The sequence below is a fragment of the Carassius carassius genome, chromosome 1 (assembly GCF_963082965.1).
Source record: "Carassius carassius chromosome 1, fCarCar2.1, whole genome shotgun sequence".
NCBI classification, from domain to species: domain Eukaryota; kingdom Metazoa; phylum Chordata; class Actinopteri; order Cypriniformes; family Cyprinidae; genus Carassius; species Carassius carassius.
In genome coordinates, this window is record NC_081755.1 from 30,899,693 (window position 1) to 30,923,177 (window position 23,485).

At 39.3% G+C, this 23,485-nt stretch overlaps 3 protein-coding genes across 3 annotated transcripts; all 3 read left to right on the forward strand.

Moving 5' to 3' along the window:
• Positions 1-5,331: 5,331 nt before the first annotated feature.
• LOC132144989 (zona pellucida sperm-binding protein 3-like) lies at positions 5,332-7,200 on the forward strand. The gene is made up of 8 exons (XM_059555642.1): positions 5,332-5,931; positions 6,002-6,123; positions 6,193-6,296; positions 6,365-6,542; positions 6,608-6,725; positions 6,792-6,877; positions 6,948-7,036; positions 7,104-7,200. The coding sequence occupies exons 1-8, from the start codon at positions 5,362-5,364 to the stop codon at positions 7,169-7,171; spliced, it is 1,335 nt and encodes a 444-aa protein (XP_059411625.1). The 5' UTR covers positions 5,332-5,361; the 3' UTR covers positions 7,172-7,200.
• Positions 7,201-10,296: 3,096 nt separating this feature from the next.
• On the forward strand, positions 10,297-12,168 carry LOC132144997 (zona pellucida sperm-binding protein 3-like). The gene is made up of 8 exons (XM_059555655.1): positions 10,297-10,899; positions 10,970-11,091; positions 11,161-11,264; positions 11,333-11,510; positions 11,576-11,693; positions 11,760-11,845; positions 11,916-12,004; positions 12,072-12,168. Exons 1-8 carry the CDS (start codon positions 10,330-10,332, stop codon positions 12,137-12,139), a joined length of 1,335 nt encoding a protein of 444 aa, XP_059411638.1. The 5' UTR covers positions 10,297-10,329; the 3' UTR covers positions 12,140-12,168.
• A 3,093-nt stretch (positions 12,169-15,261) lies between these two features.
• On the forward strand, positions 15,262-17,133 carry LOC132145004 (zona pellucida sperm-binding protein 3-like). Its single transcript, XM_059555668.1, has 8 exons — positions 15,262-15,864; positions 15,935-16,056; positions 16,126-16,229; positions 16,298-16,475; positions 16,541-16,658; positions 16,725-16,810; positions 16,881-16,969; positions 17,037-17,133. Exons 1-8 carry the CDS (start codon positions 15,295-15,297, stop codon positions 17,102-17,104), a joined length of 1,335 nt encoding a protein of 444 aa, XP_059411651.1. The 5' UTR covers positions 15,262-15,294; the 3' UTR covers positions 17,105-17,133.
• Positions 17,134-23,485: the final 6,352 nt, after the last annotated feature.

Consider the following 23,485-nt stretch of genomic DNA (forward strand, 5'->3'; position numbering starts at 1 on the left):
GCGTGCGTTCATACGGAAATACGTGGAAAGCTGCTCTCTTATGGAGTCAATTTAACGACTTATAGGCCTATATACGCAAAAAATGTACGTTTTGCAAAAGAAAATAAAGTTTTGCAAATGAAAATTAAAGTATTGAGGAAAATAAATTTGCTTTTTGCAAACAAAAATAAAAAATTGCAAAACATAAATGAAAGAGCACGAAAGCAATGATTTTGCAATAAATATTTTCCATGGTCATATCTATTAATTTATTTGCAACACTGCTTTTATTTTGCGTGTCAATCTAGTTTGAGCTTGCGATACCATTTTTCCTTTGCGCTTCATTTTTCTGCACGTCTCTCTTTGTGGCACTGTTTTGACGTTGGGGGCGGAGCCAAAAAACGGGGGCGTGTACAACATGCATCCCTGGAAGTGACGTCATCGGCCCGAGATGCAGCTCACTGATCCAGGTCCTGTCATGAGCAGAGACTTTCGAATGGATCGTTTCTTTTTATTCAATTAAAAAGAATTGAAGCATTAAAAAAAATCATGTTTTCGTTTTATTAACTTTATTAACAAATGTATGTGTATTAGCAGCGTTTTCTCAAGTTAAAGAAGTTGTTACCGTGAACATCTGCTGTTTATTTCTCTCGATGTGCACACTTTTATAGCATTAAAATGTGTATTGTTTCATTTGGTTAACTGCAAGTGTTTGTTTAAAATCTCTTAACTTGTGGAGGAAGCGTTCTTTGTCTAAATTAGTTCAGAGGAAAAGGCAGCCCTGAAGAGTTTTGTAAATAATCGCCTATAAAAGCCCGACATTACAATAAAGCCTTGATTATGCAATGTGACAGGAATTTTTACTGGAAGTGCACTTTAGAGGATGAATTTAACAATAACTACCTAATCCTATAATAATAAATAGTAGAATTATAAATGAATAATTCGCTAGTTTCATTTGTAAATGAAAACACTAATTTATTACAGAACGTTAATTAGGTAAGCAATACACGAATTGAAAGGGGAAATAAGCATAAATATAAAAATATAGCCCTAATTAATATTATTATCAGTTATATATGGTTAGCCTATATGAATGAATAAATAAATGAATGATTTATAGTCAGGTGCGACTTAATTATCAAAATGAATTTGACATGAACCAAGAGGAAACATTACCGTCTCCAGCCGCGAGAGGGCGCTCTATGCTGCTCATTGCTCCTGTAGTCTACACTGAGCAGCATAGAGCGCCCTCTCGCGGCTGTAGACGGTATTGTTTTCTCTTGATTTTAGGTTCTAAATAAATGTGACTTATAGTCCAGTGCGACTTCTGTTTTTTTCCTCGTCACAGGGCCGTCGCAAGTGGGGTGAAAGGTGGGGACGATTATAGGGGCCCACGGATGAGTGGGGGGATCTCAACCGTCTCGCTGAGGCTAGCCTAAAAAGACGATCAGGACAGTTGACAGGCCACTGCTGCGTGTCGTCACGAAAGATTATCATTTTCATGTGTTTTTAAACCTGGCCACTCTCCAGTTTAAACATTAAAAAGAGTTTAAATCATTCAAACACAAGACGCGGAAAATCTCAACTCGCGCGCTGTGTTCGGTGTGCACGCATCTCACAGTCTCCAGCCGTGTCTGACAGACAGCAACACTGAACCGAGCTCTCCTTTGCGAAGTTCTCCTCGAACTTCCTCCTGCACCCGAACGAACAAACACAAATCGCAGTTTAAACAAACAGAAAAAGATGTGAAAGAGCCCAAATCAGCACCCGCGGTGTTCTGGTGTTTAGGGATCATGGAGAGAAAGGCGTTTCAAAACACTTGAACACTGAATTTGCCTTTTTTTGCTCTTGTACTGACAAAAACCTACCAAATATGTCAAAATACCCGTCTTGGAAAGTATGTTCGAAAAAACTGTTGGTTATGTCTTAAGTGAAAGTGAACAGTTGAGGAAAAAAATCGGATGTTTATTATATTGGATGCATTCTTTTAAAGTGACCGCACCTTATTTAGCTACTGGCTGCTGTAATGTTAATCCAATGAAAGAAAGAAAAAAAGTTTTCATAGTAGGTGCAGGACACTATAATTAATTTAGGTAAGTGAGTATAGCAAAATAAAATGAGCTGTGACATATTATAACCAAAAATTCTTCGTACAGTGGACTACAAGTGAAATTGAAAAAAAAAAAAAGGGGCCAAAAATTATTCAGACATTTTGACCTCACCATGTTTTGCTTACGTGTTTTTTTTCCTGAATTGCTAATGCAACCTTTTCACAACACAGACTGAACAAAATTAAGCATTGCTTGGTAATTGTTCAACAAAGTATTGATAGTTGTGTAAATATTACCATACAACAGTTGTCTGAAGTTTTGGTTGATTGTAAATCCATTACATATCTTTCTATCAAAGTAATCTGACATTATCAAGATTAATTTTATAATTCATTTTATAAACCATTTTATAAACTAGAGCAAATAAACTGTGATAATGTAAAAAATGTTGAAGGTGTCTGAATACATTAATTAAATTTTTACAGTGAAGAGACTATGCAGTTTTATATTTAATTATTTGTTTTCTGTACCTGGACACCTACAAACAAGAAAAACTTAAACATTGTGGAATTAGCACAAATAAATAAATAGAATGAACATATAAATTAAACAATTTCAAACAGGGCCCACCGGTACAGCCTGCACCGGGGCCCCGCTTACCCCAGCTACGGCCCTGCCTCATCATGACATATTTTGGACTGATGCGACTTATACTTAGGTGCGACTTATAGTCCGAAAAATAATGTAATTATAAAAATAATAATAGCCTTATATGAACATATATTACATAAAAAGACACGATCAAGGGACTGTGGGATGGACAAAAATTATTTGATCTATCTCTGATAATCTCAGGTTGCTCTGGCCACCCTGGTTTGTTTATTTATTAAATTCGTGGCCATGACATTATCACGTTCCCAAGAATTAATATCTCGTGGCCACGACAAAACTAAACCAAAAAGACTCGAGTTAAAAAAAAAAGTATCTTTCAATGAATATCATTTATTAATTTATGCCAGTAGTTATGTAAATGAAAAACGAATTCGCGATCAATATGAAACTTGAGTCATAGACCTCTTTAATGATGTAAGTTATAGTTTATGAAGTGAATTGCATTATTTTACATTAAAAATAGCAGTAACTAATGTAAGCAAAGAACGCTTCTGTGCGCGGGCATCCTCCACAAGTTAAGAGATTTTAAACAAACTCTTGCAGTTAACCAAACGAAACAACACATTTTAATGCTATAAAAGTGTGCACATCGAGAGAAATAAACAGCAGATGTTCATGGTAACAACTTCTTTAACTTGAGCCAATGCTGCTAATAAACATACATTTGTTAATAAAGCAAATAAAACTAAAACATGAATGTTTTAATGCTATTGAATAAAAAGAAACGATCCATTCGAAAGTCTCTGCTCATGACAGGACCTGGATCAGTGAGCTGCATCTCGGGCCGATGACGTCACTTCCAGGGATGCATGTTGTACACGCCCCCGTCCTTTGGCTCCGCCCCCAACGTCAAAACAGTGCCACAAAGAGAGACGTGCAGAAAAATCAAGCGCAAAGGAAAAATCATAGACAGTAAAAGAAATATACACAACGACCCCATTGGAACCCAATTGAGACAAGTGAAGCCCATTTTTAGCGATTTTTAGCACTTCTGTTTCTGAGGCGCAGACTCAAACTAAGCTTGATGACGTCAGCAACCTGTCCAATAGATGTAAATCTTCTAGTAGCTGTGCGTGCAAACTGCCATCGTTAATCTTGCAGAGACAGCGAGCTTGAGCGGGGAGTTCTTTGGCGTGAGTGAGCAGGAGTAAGTATTCTGATTAATTATTTTGTATAGTATTTTAAAATGTAACGCCAGGGCTTGTATCTATGGGCTTCTCTCTTGACGTCTCCCTGATTGCCTGCGAGCTTCTCCTCCTGTCTGTACAGTAATTTCTCTACTGTGCGACAGAGAGTCGAGTGGTTATGACGCAATCGTTAGCCTATTTTTACAAAAACTGTTTCTACGGGGCCATAATGTAACATAGAAGGTAATGGAGCCCTTTATACATTGTCGTGTATCTTTAGAAATAAATAATGGACAAATGGAGTCTTTAAACGCCTCAGATGTAAAGTTTTTCGCCGGCACGCAGCCGACTTCAACTTCCGGTCGACTTCCTTCCCGCCTGGCTCAAACACAGAGAAAGTTGTGGCCAAAATAAGACTCAACTTTACCCCCTAGTGGACAAAAACGTCCCCAACAACGCATAAGGGCTAGGAGACTGCCACCCCATCACCCTTGTCATTTACCAGAAATAAATGCATCCATTACAGGCTGTTTCAGCAAGTTAGAACTGTGAATTGGCAAGATGAAAAGAATGCACCATGAGCCTAAGTGTTGTGTTAAAGTAGATGTGACTGCTCAGTGGTACGCTAGTTGTCTCTTTCTGAAGAAATGAATCGAATGAGAAATGTTACCTGTGTAACAGAAAAAAATAACAGCAAAAAAATAAAAAAAAATTCAAAACCTCTTTTGTGTGTGTGTGTGTGTGCTGCTTCACAAACTATTCGTCAACGATATATTTAGTTTATGACTTTTCCAGACATTTTCCAGTGTGTTTTAATGTGTATTGTTCTTAATGTCCATTACTGGGTTTCTTTCACTCATACTTGTTCATATTTGGAATTCAAATGCTTTATAGTCATCTGTTCAGGTTATATTTCTGTGCTGCCCAGCATGCAGTAGTTCAAGCTGAAGGAAGGAAGTCTACCGTAAATCCACACACACTGATCAACCTAGTCATAAAATAATGGGAAGGAGGAGAAAACATATTAGTGAATCTACAATAAAATCTATGTACTATACTATGATCTTGCATTCCCTCGCTCCATTTCCATCTCTTGTGAAGATTGATGTGCTGATGTGAGGCAATTGTGTCACAATCCAAACCTGACTGTGTAGAAACACGATAATCTTTATTATTTTGAATACTCTAGTGTACAATTCGGTCTGTGATCATGTTTCTGAATTAATAAGAAGAGGACACAAAAAGGCTTAGATGTTGGTTGTGTTTCAGATAATTTATATCATTTTTATATTTAAAATAAACAATTATTTGGTATAAATTCTAATACAACATGTCCTTTAATGGGGCATAGTTTATTTTGAGTTAAGAGAAATGAATGGTTTTCACCTGTGACAAATTGATTGAGTAAATTAGCTGGTATAGAGGAAAATGATGCTTGTCATGAGAGAGGTGGAGCCATCCTGATTTTCAGCTGTATAAATTTGGATGGTAGAGCACTAATGCATTATTGAACTGCCAGCTTAACAACAATGGGGTTTGGGCAAGTTGGATTTGGATTGGTGTTCCTTTTTGTGCTGGGATTTTCTGAAGCACAATGGAGTCCCAGCGAAAGAAATGATTGGATCCCAGGTGTCTTTATGCCCAGGGCAAAAGCTCAGAAGATCGACTCTAGGATGCCTCCAATTCCCAAGAAATATGGCCCCAGTAAACCTGCATCTGCCCCACAAAGATTTCCCGTCCAAACACCAGCCAAGAGTGACTTTAGGAGGCCCTCTCAAGATGTTTTTGGTGTTCAGTCAAAAGAACAGATGCTGGGTCCAGTGGCAAAACTGACATGGCAGTTTCCAAGCCTGCCAGAAGAACCACTGCAGCCAGTCATCCCTTTTGATCCGCGTCACTTTGTCCCTCCCAACAGTGTAGCGGCTCAGTGTAGAGAGGGTTCCATATATGTGGAAGTCAAGAAAGACTTCTTTGGGATTGGGAAGCTAGTGAGCTCCTCTTCTCTTACACTGGGAAGCTGTAGTGCAACTGGAGAAGACCCTTCTGCTCAAGTGCTTGTCTTTGAGTCTGGATTGCATGGATGTGGCAGTGTAGTGATGGTGAGGTTTCAAATGTTCCATTTCAGTGGCTTGGAGTGTTTTGTGACTAACAGGATTCCTCTATCTCCAGGTGACTAACGATGAGCTTGTCTACACCTTCAAACTTCTCCACACCCCACAAGAGGCTTCATATGGTGTTCCTATTGTTCGGAGCATTAGTGCAGTGGTTGGAATCGAGTGTCACTATTCAAGGTGAGGTCAGGGTTCAAGGTTGCTGATGTACTGAAGGCAGGGTAAGGTGATAGTTTGACTCCCTTGCAGAAAGCATAATGTGAGCAGCGATTCCTTAGTGCCCAGTTGGGTCCCATATACCTCTACTGAAGCTGCAGAGGAGGTCTTCGACTTCTCCCTCAAGCTCATGACCGGTTGGTGTACCAAATGCTCTTGTAACTATCCAGTGCTCGTGAACCTGTCCTAAAAGTTGTCTTCGTAGATGACTGGAGATTTGAGAGGCCTTCTAACCAATACTTCCTGGGTGATCTCATAAATCTTGAAGCATCTGTGCTTCCATACAGCCATGTTCCCATCCGTGTGTTTGTGGACAGCTGTGTGGCTACAATAGTCCCTGATGTCACCTCTGTCCCCAGATACTCCTTTATTGAGAACAATGGGTAAGTGGTGCCCCTCATGTGTCCCACACTAGGTGTACTGAAGTTTAACTTGGTTCCTTTCCCAGGTGCCTGGTTGATGCCAAGCTCACAGGCTCCAGGTCTCAATTTATGCCTCGAACTCGAGGTGACAAGTTGCAGCTTCAGCTAGAGGCTTTCAGGTTCCAGCAACCAGACAGTGGACTGGTATGTGACTTGTGCAATGCTTTTATATGGTGTGCTTTCATGATCTACAAACGATAGTCTCTGCAGGTTTACATCACATGCATGGTGAAGGTGGCTGTAGCAACAACGACTCCAAATCCTGAACAGAAAGCTTGTTCCTTCTCTGCTAATGGGTATGATCCCCACCTCCTAAAGTGTACAGGTGACTGAGGAATTGCTTTTAACTTAAGGGTGTCTTGTCAGTTGGATGTCTGCAGATGGTTCTGACCAGGTGTGTGGCTGCTGTGACTCCACATGTAGTACCAGAAGAGGAAGTGACAAGCCCCATAAAGGTCTGAATAGTTTAGGTTGACCTTATTTTTATGCACCGCTTTTTCTAACTGCTTGTTTGTTCCTCAGATCTGTGGTGGGATAAAACCTCTGTTGGGCCCATCAGTGTTAAGGAACATGGATATGGCCAAAAATAACAGTGCTGTGACTTCATTAAAAAAGAAAATCTTAATGGGTTGTGAGTTGTCTTTTTGAAAATCTACAATTTGTATCCTGTTGTGGCTTTGCTGGCACTCCCATACAAGCCAAACTGCTTGTGACCACTACTGTTTTTCAACTTGAGTGTCTTAAGGGGTCCTCTTACGCTCTCTTACATAGTCTTTTGTTTACAGGGGTAAACCTTGCTCTGATCTCAAGTGGTGCACTAGTAGCTAACTTACACTAGAGGCTGCAGTCTTTAGCATCCTTTAGTGCCTTTCCACTGCATGGTTTTTAGTACCACTTCGGTTAAGGTTCCAAGTGAACCGTAGCATTAAAAAAAAACGGGAGGTGTCTCTGCTGATCACGGATTGGCCTGAGAGAATCTTCACCTGTGTCACTGAACTTAACAAACGCAAAAGAAATGAATGATTCAAAATCAGTACAGCCAGTGTAGAATTGAACGCAACTGTTCTGAATGAGCAAAGCTGTTTAACAACCAAAACATTTCATCATGACATATTTTGGACTGATGCGACTTATACTTAGGTGCGACTTATAGTCCGAAAAATAATGTAATTATAAAAATAATAATAGCCTTATATGAACATATTACATAAAAAGACACGATCAAGGGACTGTGGGATGGACAAAAATTATTTGATCTATCTCTGATAATCTCAGGTTGCTCTGGCCACCCTGGTTTGTTTATTTATTAAATTCGTGGCCATGACATTATCACGTTCCCAAGAATTAATATCTCGTGGCCACGACAAAACTAAACCAAAAAGACTCGAGTTAAAAAAAAAAGTATCTTTCAATGAATATCATTTATTAATTTATGCCAGTAGTTATGTAAATGAAAAACGAATTCGTGATCAATATGAAACTTGAGTCATAGACCTCTTTAATGATGTAAGTTATAGTTTATGAAGTGAATTGCATTATTTTACATTAAAAATAGCAGTAACTAATGTAAGCAAAGAACGCTTCTGTGTGCGGGCATCCTCCACAAGTTAAGAGATTTTAAACAAACTCTTGCAGTTAACCAAACGAAACAACACATTTTAATGCTATAAAAGTGTGCACATCGAGAGAAATAAACAGCAGATGTTCATGGTAACAACTTCTTTAACTTGAGCCAATGCTGCTAATAAACATACATTTGTTAATAAAGCAAATAAAACTAAAACATGAATGTTTTAATGCTATTGAATAAAAAGAAACGATCCATTCGAAAGTCTCTGCTCATGACAGGACCTGGATCAGTGAGCTGCATCTCGGGCCGATGACGTCACTTCCAGGGATGCATGTTGTACACGCCCCCGTCCTTTGGCTCCGCCCCCAACGTCAAAACAGTGCCACAAAGAGAGACGTGCAGAAAAATCAAGCGCAAAGGAAAAATCATAGACAGTAAAAGAAATATACACAACGACCCCATTGGAACCCAATTGAGACAAGTGAAGCCCATTTTTAGCGATTTTTAGCACTTCTGTTTCTGAGGCGCAGACTCAAACTAAGCTTGATGACGTCAGCAACCTGTCCAATAGATGTAAATCTTCTAGTAGTTGTGCGTGCAAACTGCCATCGTTAATCTTGCAGAGACAGCGAGCTTGAGCGGGGAGTTCTTTGGCGTGAGTGAGCAGGAGTAAGTATTCTGATTAATTATTTTGTATAGTATTTTAAAATGTAACGCCAGGGCTTGTATCTATGGGCTTCTCTCTTGACGTCTCCCTGATTGCCTGCGAGCTTCTCCTCCTGTCTGTACAGTAATTTCTCTACTGTGCGACAGAGAGTCGAGTGGTTATGACGCAATCGTTAGCCTATTTTTACAAAAACTGTTTCTACGGGGCCATAATGTAACATAGAAGGTAATGGAGCCCTTTATACATTGTCGTGTATCTTTAGAAATAAATAATGGACAAATGGAGTCTTTAAACGCCTCAGATGTAAAGTTTTTCGCCGGCACGCAGCCGACTTCAACTTCCGGTCGACTTCCTTCCCGCCTGGCTCAAACACAGAGAAAGTTGTGGCCAAAATAAGACTCAACTTTACCCCCTAGTGGACAAAAACGTCCCCAACAACGCATAAGGGCTAGGAGACTGCCACCCCATCACCCTTGTCATTTACCAGAAATAAATGCATCCATTACAGGCTGTTTCAGCAAGTTAGAACTGTGAATTGGCAAGATGAAAAGAATGCACCATGAGCCTAAGTGTTGTGTTAAAGTAGATGTGACTGCTCAGTGGTACGCTAGTTGTCTCTTTCTGAAGAAATGAATCGAATGAGAAATGTTACCTGTGTAACAGAAAAAAATAACAGCAAAAAAATAAAAAAAAATTCAAAACCTCTTTTGTGTGTGTGTGTGTGTGCTGCTTCACAAACTATTCGTCAACGATATATTTAGTTTATGACTTTTCCAGACATTTTCCAGTGTGTTTTAATGTGTATTGTTCTTAATGTCCATTACTGGGTTTCTTTCACTCATACTTGTTCATATTTGGAATTCAAATGCTTTATAGTCATCTGTTCAGGTTATATTTCTGTGCTGCCCAGCATGCAGTAGTTCAAGCTGAAGGAAGGAAGTCTACCGTAAATCCACACACACTGATCAACCTAGTCATAAAATAATGGGAAGGAGGAGAAAACATATTAGTGAATCTACAATAAAATCTATGTACTATACTATGATCTTGCATTCCCTCGCTCCATTTCCATCTCTTGTGAAGATTGATGTGCTGATGTGAGGCAATTGTGTCACAATCCAAACCTGACTGTGTAGAAACACGATAATCTTTATTATTTTGAATACTCTAGTGTACAATTCGGTCTGTGATCATGTTTCTGAATTAATAAGAAGAGGACACAAAAAGGCTTAGATGTTGGTTGTGTTTCAGATAATTTATATCATTTTTATATTTAAAATAAACAATTATTTGGTATAAATTCTAATACAACATGTCCTTTAATGGGGCATAGTTTATTTTGAGTTAAGAGAAATGAATGGTTTTCACCTGTGACAAATTGATTGAGTAAATTAGCTGGTATAGAGGAAAATGATGCTTGTCATGAGAGAGGTGGAGCCATCCTGATTTTCAGCTGTATAAATTTGGATGGTAGAGCACTAATGCATTATTGAACTGCCAGCTTAACAACAATGGGGTTTGGGCAAGTTGGATTTGGATTGGTGTTCCTTTTTGTGCTGGGATTTTCTGAAGCACAATGGAGTCCCAGCGAAAGAAATGATTGGATCCCAGGTGTCTTTATGCCCAGGGCAAAAGCTCAGAAGATCGACTCTAGGATGCCTCCAATTCCCAAGAAATATGGCCCCAGTAAACCTGCATCTGCCCCACAAAGATTTCCCGTCCAAACACCAGCCAAGAGTGACTTTAGGAGGCCCTCTCAAGATGTTTTTGGTGTTCAGTCAAAAGAACAGATGCTGGGTCCAGTGGCAAAACTGACATGGCAGTTTCCAAGCCTGCCAGAAGAACCACTGCAGCCAGTCATCCCTTTTGATCCGCGTCACTTTGTCCCTCCCAACAGTGTAGCGGCTCAGTGTAGAGAGGGTTCCATATATGTGGAAGTCAAGAAAGACTTCTTTGGGATTGGGAAGCTAGTGAGCTCCTCTTCTCTTACACTGGGAAGCTGTAGTGCAACTGGAGAAGACCCTTCTGCTCAAGTGCTTGTCTTTGAGTCTGGATTGCATGGATGTGGCAGTGTAGTGATGGTGAGGTTTCAAATGTTCCATTTCAGTGGCTTGGAGTGTTTTGTGACTAACAGGATTCCTCTATCTCCAGGTGACTAACGATGAGCTTGTCTACACCTTCAAACTTCTCCACACCCCACAAGAGGCTTCATATGGTGTTCCTATTGTTCGGAGCATTAGTGCAGTGGTTGGAATCGAGTGTCACTATTCAAGGTGAGGTCAGGGTTCAAGGTTGCTGATGTACTGAAGGCAGGGTAAGGTGATAGTTTGACTCCCTTGCAGAAAGCATAATGTGAGCAGCGATTCCTTAGTGCCCAGTTGGGTCCCATATACCTCTACTGAAGCTGCAGAGGAGGTCTTCGACTTCTCCCTCAAGCTCATGACCGGTTGGTGTACCAAATGCTCTTGTAACTATCCAGTGCTCGTGAACCTGTCCTAAAAGTTGTCTTCGTAGATGACTGGAGATTTGAGAGGCCTTCTAACCAATACTTCCTGGGTGATCTCATAAATCTTGAAGCATCTGTGCTTCCATACAGCCATGTTCCCATCCGTGTGTTTGTGGACAGCTGTGTGGCTACAATAGTCCCTGATGTCACCTCTGTCCCCAGATACTCCTTTATTGAGAACAATGGGTAAGTGGTGCCCCTCATGTGTCCCACACTAGGTGTACTGAAGTTTAACTTGGTTCCTTTCCCAGGTGCCTGGTTGATGCCAAGCTCACAGGCTCCAGGTCTCAATTTATGCCTCGAACTCGAGGTGACAAGTTGCAGCTTCAGCTAGAGGCTTTCAGGTTCCAGCAACCAGACAGTGGACTGGTATGTGACTTGTGCAATGCTTTTATATGGTGTGCTTTCATGATCTACAAACGATAGTCTCTGCAGGTTTACATCACATGCATGGTGAAGGTGGCTGTAGCAACAACGACTCCAAATCCTGAACAGAAAGCTTGTTCCTTCTCTGCTAATGGGTATGATCCCCACCTCCTAAAGTGTACAGGTGACTGAGGAATTGCTTTTAACTTAAGGGTGTCTTGTCAGTTGGATGTCTGCAGATGGTTCTGACCAGGTGTGTGGCTGCTGTGACTCCACATGTAGTACCAGAAGAGGAAGTGACAAGCCCCATAAAGGTCTGAATAGTTTAGGTTGACCTTATTTTTATGCACCGCTTTTTCTAACTGCTTGTTTGTTCCTCAGATCTGTGGTGGGATAAAACCTCTGTTGGGCCCATCAGTGTTAAGGAACATGGATATGGCCAAAAATAACAGTGCTGTGACTTCATTAAAAAAGAAAATCTTAATGGGTTGTGAGTTGTCTTTTTGAAAATCTACAATTTGTATCCTGTTGTGGCTTTGCTGGCACTCCCATACAAGCCAAACTGCTTGTGACCACTACTGTTTTTCAACTTGAGTGTCTTAAGGGGTCCTCTTACGCTCTCTTACATAGTCTTTTGTTTACAGGGGTAAACCTTGCTCTGATCTCAAGTGGTGCACTAGTAGCTAACTTACACTAGAGGCTGCAGTCTTTAGCATCCTTTAGTGCCTTTCCACTGCATGGTTTTTAGTACCACTTCGGTTAAGGTTCCAAGTGAACCGTAGCATTAAAAAAAAACGGGAGGTGTCTCTGCTGATCACGGATTGGCCTGAGAGAATCTTCACCTGTGTCACTGAACTTAACAAACGCAAAAGAAATGAATGATTCAAAATCAGTACAGCCAGTGTAGAATTGAACGCAACTGTTCTGAATGAGCAAAGCTGTTTAACAACCAAAACATTTCATCATGACATATTTTGGACTGATGCGACTTATACTTAGGTGCGACTTATAGTCCGAAAAATAATGTAATTATAAAAATAATAATAGCCTTATATGAACATATTACATAAAAAGACACGATCAAGGGACTGTGGGATGGACAAAAATTATTTGATCTATCTCTGATAATCTCAGGTTGCTCTGGCCACCCTGGTTTGTTTATTAAATTCGTGGCCATGACATTATCATGTTCCCAAGAATTAATATCTCGTGGCCACGACAAAACTAAACCAAAAAGACTCGAGTTAAAAAAAAAAAGTATCTTTCAATGAATATCATTTATTAATTTATGCCAGTAGTTATGTAAATGAAAAACGAATTCGCGATCAATATGAAACTTGAGTCATAGACCTCTTTAATGATGTAAGTTATAGTTTATGAAGTGAATTGCATTATTTTACATTAAAAATAGCAGTAACTAATGTAAGCAAAGAACGCTTCTGTGCGCGGGCATCCTCCACAAGTTAAGAGATTTTAAACAAACTCTTGCAGTTAACCAAACGAAACAACACATTTTAATGCTATAAAAGTGTGCACATCGAGAGAAATAAACAGCAGATGTTCATGGTAACAACTTCTTTAACTTGAGCCAATGCTGCTAATAAACATACATTTGTTAATAAAGCAAATAAAACTAAAACATGAATGTTTTAATGCTATTGAATAAAAAGAAACGATCCATTCGAAAGTCTCTGCTCATGACAGGACCTGGATCAGTGAGCTGCATCTCGGGCCGATGACGTCACTTCCAGGGATGCATGTTGTACACGCCCCCGTCCTTTGGCTCCGCCCCCAACGTCAAAACAGTGCCACAAAGAGAGACGTGCAGAAAAATCAAGCGCAAAGGAAAAATCATAGACAGTAAAAGAAATATACACAACGACCCCATTGGAACCCAATTGAGACAAGTGAAGCCCATTTTTAGCGATTTTTAGCACTTCTGTTTCTGAGGCGCAGACTCAAACTAAGCTTGATGACGTCAGCAACCTGTCCAATAGATGTAAATCTTCTAGTAGTTGTGCGTGCAAACTGCCATCGTTAATCTTGCAGAGACAGCGAGCTTGAGCGGGGAGTTCTTTGGCGTGAGTGAGCAGGAGTAAGTATTCTGATTAATTATTTTGTATAGTATTTTAAAATGTAACGCCAGGGCTTGTATCTATGGGCTTCTCTCTTGACGTCTCCCTGATTGCCTGCGAGCTTCTCCTCCTGTCTGTACAGTAATTTCTCTACTGTGCGACAGAGAGTCGAGTGGTTATGACGCAATCGTTAGCCTATTTTTACAAAAACTGTTTCTACGGGGCCATAATGTAACATAGAAGGTAATGGAGCCCTTTATACATTGTCGTGTATCTTTAGAAATAAATAATGGACAAATGGAGTCTTTAAACGCCTCAGATGTAAAGTTTTTCGCCGGCACGCAGCCGACTTCAACTTCCGGTCGACTTCCTTCCCGCCTGGCTCAAACACAGAGAAAGTTGTGGCCAAAATAAGACTCAACTTTACCCCCTAGTGGACAAAAACGTCCCCAACAACGCATAAGGGCTAGGAGACTGCCACCCCATCACCCTTGTCATTTACCAGAAATAAATGCATCCATTACAGGCTGTTTCAGCAAGTTAGAACTGTGAATTGGCAAGATGAAAAGAATGCACCATGAGCCTAAGTGTTGTGTTAAAGTAGATGTGACTGCTCAGTGGTACGCTAGTTGTCTCTTTCTGAAGAAATGAATCGAATGAGAAATGTTACCTGTGTAACAGAAAAAAATAACAGCAAAAAAATAAAAAAAAATTCAAAACCTCTTTTGTGTGTGTGTGTGTGTGCTGCTTCACAAACTATTCGTCAACGATATATTTAGTTTATGACTTTTCCAGACATTTTCCAGTGTGTTTTAATGTGTATTGTTCTTAATGTCCATTACTGGGTTTCTTTCACTCATACTTGTTCATATTTGGAATTCAAATGCTTTATAGTCATCTGTTCAGGTTATATTTCTGTGCTGCCCAGCATGCAGTAGTTCAAGCTGAAGGAAGGAAGTCTACCGTAAATCCACACACACTGATCAACCTAGTCATAAAATAATGGGAAGGAGGAGAAAACATATTAGTGAATCTACAATAAAATCTATGTACTATACTATGATCTTGCATTCCCTCGCTCCATTTCCATCTCTTGTGAAGATTGATGTGCTGATGTGAGGCAATTGTGTCACAATCCAAACCTGACTGTGTAGAAACACGATAATCTTTATTATTTTGAATACTCTAGTGTACAATTCGGTCTGTGATCATGTTTCTGAATTAATAAGAAGAGGACACAAAAAGGCTTAGATGTTGGTTGTGTTTCAGATAATTTATATCATTTTTATATTTAAAATAAACAATTATTTGGTATAAATTCTAATACAACATGTCCTTTAATGGGGCATAGTTTATTTTGAGTTAAGAGAAATGAATGGTTTTCACCTGTGACAAATTGATTGAGTAAATTAGCTGGTATAGAGGAAAATGATGCTTGTCATGAGAGAGGTGGAGCCATCCTGATTTTCAGCTGTATAAATTTGGATGGTAGAGCACTAATGCATTATTGAACTGCCAGCTTAACAACAATGGGGTTTGGGCAAGTTGGATTTGGATTGGTGTTCCTTTTTGTGCTGGGATTTTCTGAAGCACAATGGAGTCCCAGCGAAAGAAATGATTGGATCCCAGGTGTCTTTATGCCCAGGGCAAAAGCTCAGAAGATCGACTCTAGGATGCCTCCAATTCCCAAGAAATATGGCCCCAGTAAACCTGCATCTGCCCCACAAAGATTTCCCGTCCAAACACCAGCCAAGAGTGACTTTAGGAGGCCCTCTCAAGATGTTTTTGGTGTTCAGTCAAAAGAACAGATGCTGGGTCCAGTGGCAAAACTGACATGGCAGTTTCCAAGCCTGCCAGAAGAACCACTGCAGCCAGTCATCCCTTTTGATCCGCGTCACTTTGTCCCTCCCAACAGTGTAGCGGCTCAGTGTAGAGAGGGTTCCATATATGTGGAAGTCAAGAAAGACTTCTTTGGGATTGGGAAGCTAGTGAGCTCCTCTTCTCTTACACTGGGAAGCTGTAGTGCAACTGGAGAAGACCCTTCTGCTCAAGTGCTTGTCTTTGAGTCTGGATTGCATGGATGTGGCAGTGTAGTGATGGTGAGGTTTCAAATGTTCCATTTCAGTGGCTTGGAGTGTTTTGTGACTAACAGGATTCCTCTATCTCCAGGTGACTAACGATGAGCTTGTCTACACCTTCAAACTTCTCCACACCCCACAAGAGGCTTCATATGGTGTTCCTATTGTTCGGAGCATTAGTGCAGTGGTTGGAATCGAGTGTCACTATTCAAGGTGAGGTCAGGGTTCAAGGTTGCTGATGTACTGAAGGCAGGGTAAGGTGATAGTTTGACTCCCTTGCAGAAAGCATAATGTGAGCAGCGATTCCTTAGTGCCCAGTTGGGTCCCATATACCTCTACTGAAGCTGCAGAGGAGGTCTTCGACTTCTCCCTCAAGCTCATGACCGGTTGGTGTACCAAATGCTCTTGTAACTATCCAGTGCTCGTGAACCTGTCCTAAAAGTTGTCTTCGTAGATGACTGGAGATTTGAGAGGCCTTCTAACCAATACTTCCTGGGTGATCTCATAAATCTTGAAGCATCTGTGCTTCCATACAGCCATGTTCCCATCCGTGTGTTTGTGGACAGCTGTGTGGCTACAATAGTCCCTGATGTCACCTCTGTCCCCAGATACTCCTTTATTGAGAACAATGGGTAAGTGGTGCCCCTCATGTGTCCCACACTAGGTGTACTGAAGTTTAACTTGGTTCCTTTCCCAGGTGCCTGGTTGATGCCAAGCTCACAGGCTCCAGGTCTCAATTTATGCCTCGAACTCGAGGTGACAAGTTGCAGCTTCAGCTAGAGGCTTTCAGGTTCCAGCAACCAGACAGTGGACTGGTATGTGACTTGTGCAATGCTTTTATATGGTGTGCTTTCATGATCTACAAACGATAGTCTCTGCAGGTTTACATCACATGCATGGTGAAGGTGGCTGTAGCAACAACGACTCCAAATCCTGAACAGAAAGCTTGTTCCTTCTCTGCTAATGGGTATGATCCCCACCTCCTAAAGTGTACAGGTGACTGAGGAATTGCTTTTAACTTAAGGGTGTCTTGTCAGTTGGATGTCTGCAGATGGTTCTGACCAGGTGTGTGGCTGCTGTGACTCCACATGTAGTACCAGAAGAGGAAGTGACAAGCCCCATAAAGGTCTGAATAGTTTAGGTTGACCTTATTTTTATGCACCGCTTTTTCTAACTGCTTGTTTGTTCCTCAGATCTGTGGTGGGATAAAACCTCTGTTGGGCCCATCAGTGTTAAGGAACATGGATATGGCCAAAAATAACAGTGCTGTGACTTCATTAAAAAAGAAAATCTTAATGGGTTGTGAGTTGTCTTTTTGAAAATCTACAATTTGTATCCTGTTGTGGCTTTGCTGGCACTCCCATACAAGCCAAACTGCTTGTGACCACTACTGTTTTTCAACTTGAGTGTCTTAAGGGGTCCTCTTACGCTCTCTTACATAGTCTTTTGTTTACAGGGGTAAACCTTGCTCTGATCTCAAGTGGTGCACTAGTAGCTAACTTACACTAGAGGCTGCAGTCTTTAGCATCCTTTAGTGCCTTTCCACTGCATGGTTTTTAGTACCACTTCGGTTAAGGTTCCAAGTGAACCGTAGCATTAAAAAAAAACGGGAGGTGTCTCTGCTGATCACGGATTGGCCTGAGAGAATCTTCACCTGTGTCACTGAACTTAACAAACGCAAAAGAAATGAATGATTCAAAATCAGTACAGCCAGTGTAGAATTGAACGCAACTGTTCTGAATGAGCAAAGCTGTTTAACAACCAAAACATTTCATTGTCTGCTGCGACAGTACAGACATTCCGCTCGTTGATAGCAGAGGAGCGGATTCAGTGATCCCACCCACTCTAAAGTGAGACTAAACTGCAGTGGAAATGCAAACCGAGCTGTACCATAATGAGACTTTTTCAACAAAGCTAAAACTTCCAATAAGATATTTGGTTTAACATTTTTAAATGTGATTAAGAATTAACAGAAGAAAACAATGGGCTGCTTGAGTACAAAAGTTTTTCAAACTGTTCCTGGAGCCTCCCCAGTGGTATAGTTCTTTTATTAGAGACACACACACACACAGATTAAGTTATTGAGTACTCCAATAATCACCTGATGAGTAAATTCAGCAAAATGAGAGAGACTCCAAAAATTATACACTATAATTTGCTGTTATACTCCCTATACAAGCCAGAAACTAAGCCTTTTCTTGCACAGGCCTATCTAAAGGGTTAATGGTCCCACCTAGTGATCATTTGTAAAAAATAAATTTTACTTCTTCCCAAAAGGGAAAACCACAAACAATCAAAAATGCATGGTTATGTGGTGTCATGGCTTTGTAATCAAAATTTTGTTATAATGGAAGTCAATGGGGCAAAAACAGCCACCAACAACAATTCAATTCAAGTTTATTTGTATAGCGCTTTTTACATTACAAATCGTTACAAAGCAACTTTACAGAAAATTATGTTTCTACAATATTTAGTAGTAGCTAGTAGTTTGTGCACGTTTGACAGGATTTTAGAAAAATAAAAAAAATAATACAAGACGTAGTCAGCTAGATGATGAACTATCAATATTATCAATTAATAGTAATTATATGATGCAGTCACACATGTAGCAATAATTGTTAGTTCTGTTTGTTGATTCAAGGTTAGGATCATCTGGGGTCCTCTGAGGGTCAGCATCATCTCTTCTCAGGTGTTCTGGATCCAGACTGGAGCTTGTGTAAATCCTAGTTACCACGGGATGTAAATCCCGTGGCAAAACAGAAACAAAATAGAGACATCATTAGCATAGCTGCTGATCCAACAAAGTAAAATTAGTTTAACCCAAGCTAAAGAATAAAAATGCAGATGCAACTACACTCACAATTTAAGAGATACATTATTCGAATGCTTGGCGAAAGAGATGCGTTTTTAATCTAGATTTAAACAGAGAGAGTGTGTCTGAACCCCGAACATTATCAGGAAGGCTATTCCAGAGTTTGGGAGCCAAATGTGAAAAAGCTCTACCTCCTTTAGTGGACTTTGCTATCCTAGGAACTACCAAAAGTCCAGCGTTTTGTGACCTTAGGGTGCGTGATGGATTGTAGCGTCGTAGAAGGCTAGTTAGGTACACAGGAGCTAAACCATTTAGGGCCTTATAGGTAAGTAATGATAATTTGTAACTGATACGGAACTTAATAGGTAGCCAGTGCAGAGACTGTAAAATTGGGGTAATATGATCATATTTTCTTGACCTGGTAAGGACTCTAGCTGCTGCATTTTGGACTACCTGTAGCTTGTTTATTGACGAAGCAGGACAACCACCTAGAAGTGCATTACAATAGTCCAGTCTAGAGGTCATGAATGCATGAACTAGCTTTTCTGCATCAGAAACAGATAACATGTTTCGTAGCTTGGCAATGTTTCTAAGATGGAAGAATGCAGTTTTTGTAACATTGGAAATATGATTTTCAAAAGACAAATTGCTGTCTAATATAACACCCAGATTTCTGACTGTAGAGGAAGTAACAGTACATCCGTCTAGTTGCAGATTGTAATCTACAAGATTCTGTGTGGGGTTTTTTGGTCCAATAATTAATATCTCTGTCTTATCCGAATTTAATTGGAGAAAATTATTTGTCATCCAATCTTTTACATTTTTAACACACTCTGTTAGCTTAGATAATTGGGAAGTTTCATCTGGTCTCGTTGAGATATATAGCTGAGTATCATCAGCATAACAGTGGAAGCTAATTCCGTATTTTCTAATATTATTACCAAGGGGCAACATGTATATTGAAAATAGAAGGGGACCTAGGACGTATCCTTGTGGCACTCCATATTTTACTGATGATAAATGAGATGACACCCCATTTAAGTAAATAAAATGGTAGCGATCGGACAGGGAGGATCTAAACCATCTTAGAGCCTGCCCTTGAATACCTGTATAGTTTTGTAATCGATCTATGAGTATGTCATGATCTATGGTGTCGAACGCAGCACTAAGATCAAGTAAGACTAGAAATGAGATGCAGCCTTGATCTGACGCAAGAAGCAGGTCATTTGTAATTTTAACAAGTGCAGTTTCTGTGCTATGGTGGGGCCTGAAACCTGACTGAAATTCTTCATACAGATCATTTTTTTGCAGGAAGGTGCTCAATTGAGCAGACACAACTTTTTCTAAAATGTTAGACATAAATGGAAGATTTGAAATAGGCCTATAATTTGCCAGTACACTAGGATCTAGTTTTGGTTTCTTAATAAGAGGCTTGATAACCGCCAGCTTGAATGGTTTTGGGACGTGACCTAAAGATAACGACGAGTTAATGATATTGAGAAGCGGTTCTTCGGCTACAGGTAACAGCTCTTTTAGTAATTTAGTGGGTACAGGATCTAATAAACATGTTGTTGGTCTAGATACAGTGATAAGTTTATTTAGCTCTTCCTGTCCTATATTTGTAAAGCACTGCAGTTTATCTTTGGGTGCGATGGATGAAACTGAAGTATTAGACGCTGTAGAATCTACATTCGCTATTGTATTTCTAATGTTATCTATTTTATCAGTGAAGAAATTCATAAAGTCATTACTATTTAACATTGGTGGAATATTTGAATCAGGTGGCGTCTGGTAATTTGTTAATTTAGCCACTGTGCTAAATAAAAACCTTGGATTGTTTTGGTTATTTTCAATGAGTTTGTGGATATGCTCTGCCATAGCAGTTTTTAGAGCCTGTCTATAGCTGGACATACTGTTTTTCCATGCAATTTTAAAAACTTCCCAGTTAGTTTTTCTCCATTTGCGTTCAAGACTACGAGTTACTTTCTTGAGAGAGTGAGTATTACTGTTATACCATGGCACAGTATGAGGGAGAAAAAAATAAAATCTAATGCTGTACAAAAACTAACAATGCATCAATCCAATCTTGTTACTAATCTTTGACATGCCCAAGACTTTGATAAAAGGTAAAAAAATATCCAGTCCACAAAAATTTTTTATATTGAAAATATGTAATTTTGTGTTTTTTTCCCAAATCAGTGACATAATTTATGAACTTGGTAATTAAAGAGTTAAAATCTTGGATTTTTTTTAAACAGTTGGTAGTTTTGATCAGGACTGAGGTAGATTAATAGATTTATGCAAAAAAATTATAATTTTTTTTTTTATCTGATACATTTTTACAGCAGTTTAATTTAGTGGATGTTTTCATCCACAAACATAACGAAAGGGTAGTGAATTTGCCCAGAGTGTACCGTTGAGTTTTTGAAAAATATCAAAGTATTTTCCCAAAATATGGGTCAAAATAAGATTTGTCACCAAAAATCATTCCATTAGCTCAAACCATAGACAGTAAAAGAAATGGACACAGCGACCCCATTGGAACTCAATTGAGACAAGTGAAGCCCATTTTTAGCGATTTTTAGCACATCTGTTTCTGAGGCGCAGACTCAAACTAAGCTTGATGACGTCAGCAACCTGTCTGACAGATGTAAATCTTCTAGTAGCTGTGCGTGCAAACTGCCATCGTTAATCTTGCAGAGACGGCGAGCTTGAGCGGGGAGTTCTTTGGCGTGAGTGAGCAGGAGTAAGTATTCTGATGAATTATTTTGTATAGTATTTTAAAATGTAACGCCAGTACGCCATATTAAGTTAATTGCCTGCGAGCTTCTCCTCCTGTCTGTACGGTAATGCGACAGTGAGTCGAGTGGTTATGACGCAATCGTTAGCCTATTTTTACAAAAACTGTTTCTACGGGGCCATAATGTAACATAGAAGGTAATGGAGCCCTTTATACATTGTCGTGTATCTTTAGAAATAAATAATGGACAAACGGGGTCTTTAAATGCCTCAGATGTAAAGTTATTCGCTGTCAAAGTGACGCCAAAATGAATGGGAGTCAATGGGAATGCTAACGCAAGTGAAGTTCTGCTACAAGATGGCGGCACGCAGCCGCCTTCAACTTCTGGTTGACTTCCTTGCCGCCTGGGAAAAATGGTATGGCAAGCTCAAACTAGATTGACATGCAAAATAAAAGCATTGTTGCAAATAAATTAATAGATATGACCATGGAAAATATGTATTGCAAAATCATTGCTTTCATGCGCTTTCATTTATGTTTTGCTATTCTTTATTTTTGTTTGCAAAAAGCAAATTTATTTTCCTCAGTACTTTAATTTTCGTTTGCAAAACTTTATTTTCTTTTGCAAAACATAATTTTTTTGCGTATATATAAGTCGTTAAATTGACTCCATACTCTCGCTCTCTCTCATCAAGCTTTCATCCGCGTCTGGAGATTTACAGACAGATTTGAGTATGAGCAGCAATTCAAAGAGAGACACAATAGATGACCCTCCGATGTTTTATATAAATATAAAATCAAACACTTAAAAACATGCAATTATGTGATAAATTAAACATCCGTGTTGTCGATTCGCAACGACTATGATCTGCAGTTTAACGGTGCTAAATTCGGTTCTGTTAAATATACTCCAGATAGGGAGTTTAGACAGAGCTGTTAATTATTGACAGCAGGATGTGGTGTAAGGGGGGGGGGGATAAGTGAAATGATCTTTGAACTCACTGGTACCTCAAAGGTAAGAATCTACAATTTTCATAGTCATGAAAATAAAGAAAACTCTTTGAATGACAAGGTGTGTCCAAACTTTTGGTCTGTACTGTATATATATATATATATATATATATATATGAAGGCCTGGTGGGGGCGGTTGTATGGGGAAACATTCCGGTCATTGGCCAGTAGTTCATTCTGGTCATGAGGTGTTAGTACGATCCCGTTAAAACGATTGGCTTTTGGACATTTGAAGAAATATGTTCTATGTCAATATGTTCTATGCCTTCAGCTGACGATGTGATGAAAATAAAAATAGCCTGCCACTTGTGTTGGTCACTACTGTAAACCAGGCTGTTTGGCTTTAGATTACAAAGAAACCTAGTTTCCATTTGCATATTCAATTGAATTGGGTTTTCTTTCTTTGAATTTAATTTTAATTAGGCATTGCTACCAAATTTACACCAATCTGATTATTATTTACTGTCTTGTAACTTACAAATAATGCGATGCATTTCCAGCTGTTTAATATCGTTAAGGACGAACCACAACATTTTGATATCAAAAGACTAACAACAGTATCAACTTGTTTTATATCATTATATCAGAATAATCCACATTAGTGGCATTGGCCATGCTTCTGACATATATATATTAATGAATACAAATAATTTTGTGTTTGAAGCAATTCACAACCTGTCAAAAGTAATTAAAGATTTTTTAAAAATCACTACAACACAATTGAAAATTGGATTATTGTTATTGTGTAACAAACAGTCCAGGGAATGTTAACATGTAAACATCAGTAAGGCTTTGCACATTCATGGCACTGTAATTCATAGTGCAGGTCCCTTACATATACTATTTAACTAACATTTGTATTTAAAAAAGGAAAAACTCAGCATTTAGATTAATTAATTAAGATTTCACCGATACCCCAAAAATTTAGACATACAAATAAATGTAGTTGGCTTTAAATTGAACAATTGTTGTACCATTTACCTGATCATAAGGCGGCATTGAAAGTGCGAAATGGCAAGTGAATGAAAAACAATTTTCAATTGCTTGGAAATTCAGTAAACCTTCAATAATCTGATTGT

What these genes read in the sequence shown, in the direction of transcription:
- LOC132144989 (XM_059555642.1), top strand. Translation starts at nt 5,362, where the DNA reads ATGGGGTTTGGGCAAGTTGGATTTGGATTGGTGTTCCTTTTTGTGCTG. An exon ending in GATGTGGCAGTGTAGTGATG is followed by an intron (nt 5,932 to 6,001) that starts GTGAGGTTTCAA and finishes CTCTATCTCCAG; the next exon opens with GTGACTAACGATGAGCTTGT. An exon ending in AAGTGACAAGCCCCATAAAG is followed by an intron (nt 7,037 to 7,103) that starts GTCTGAATAGTT and finishes TTTGTTCCTCAG; the next exon opens with ATCTGTGGTGGGATAAAACC.
- LOC132144997 (XM_059555655.1), top strand. Translation starts at nt 10,330, where the DNA reads ATGGGGTTTGGGCAAGTTGGATTTGGATTGGTGTTCCTTTTTGTGCTG. An exon ending in AGCAACCAGACAGTGGACTG is followed by an intron (nt 11,694 to 11,759) that starts GTATGTGACTTG and finishes TAGTCTCTGCAG; the next exon opens with GTTTACATCACATGCATGGT. An exon ending in AAGTGACAAGCCCCATAAAG is followed by an intron (nt 12,005 to 12,071) that starts GTCTGAATAGTT and finishes TTTGTTCCTCAG; the next exon opens with ATCTGTGGTGGGATAAAACC.
- LOC132145004 (XM_059555668.1), top strand. Translation starts at nt 15,295, where the DNA reads ATGGGGTTTGGGCAAGTTGGATTTGGATTGGTGTTCCTTTTTGTGCTG. An exon ending in GATGTGGCAGTGTAGTGATG is followed by an intron (nt 15,865 to 15,934) that starts GTGAGGTTTCAA and finishes CTCTATCTCCAG; the next exon opens with GTGACTAACGATGAGCTTGT. An exon ending in AAGTGACAAGCCCCATAAAG is followed by an intron (nt 16,970 to 17,036) that starts GTCTGAATAGTT and finishes TTTGTTCCTCAG; the next exon opens with ATCTGTGGTGGGATAAAACC.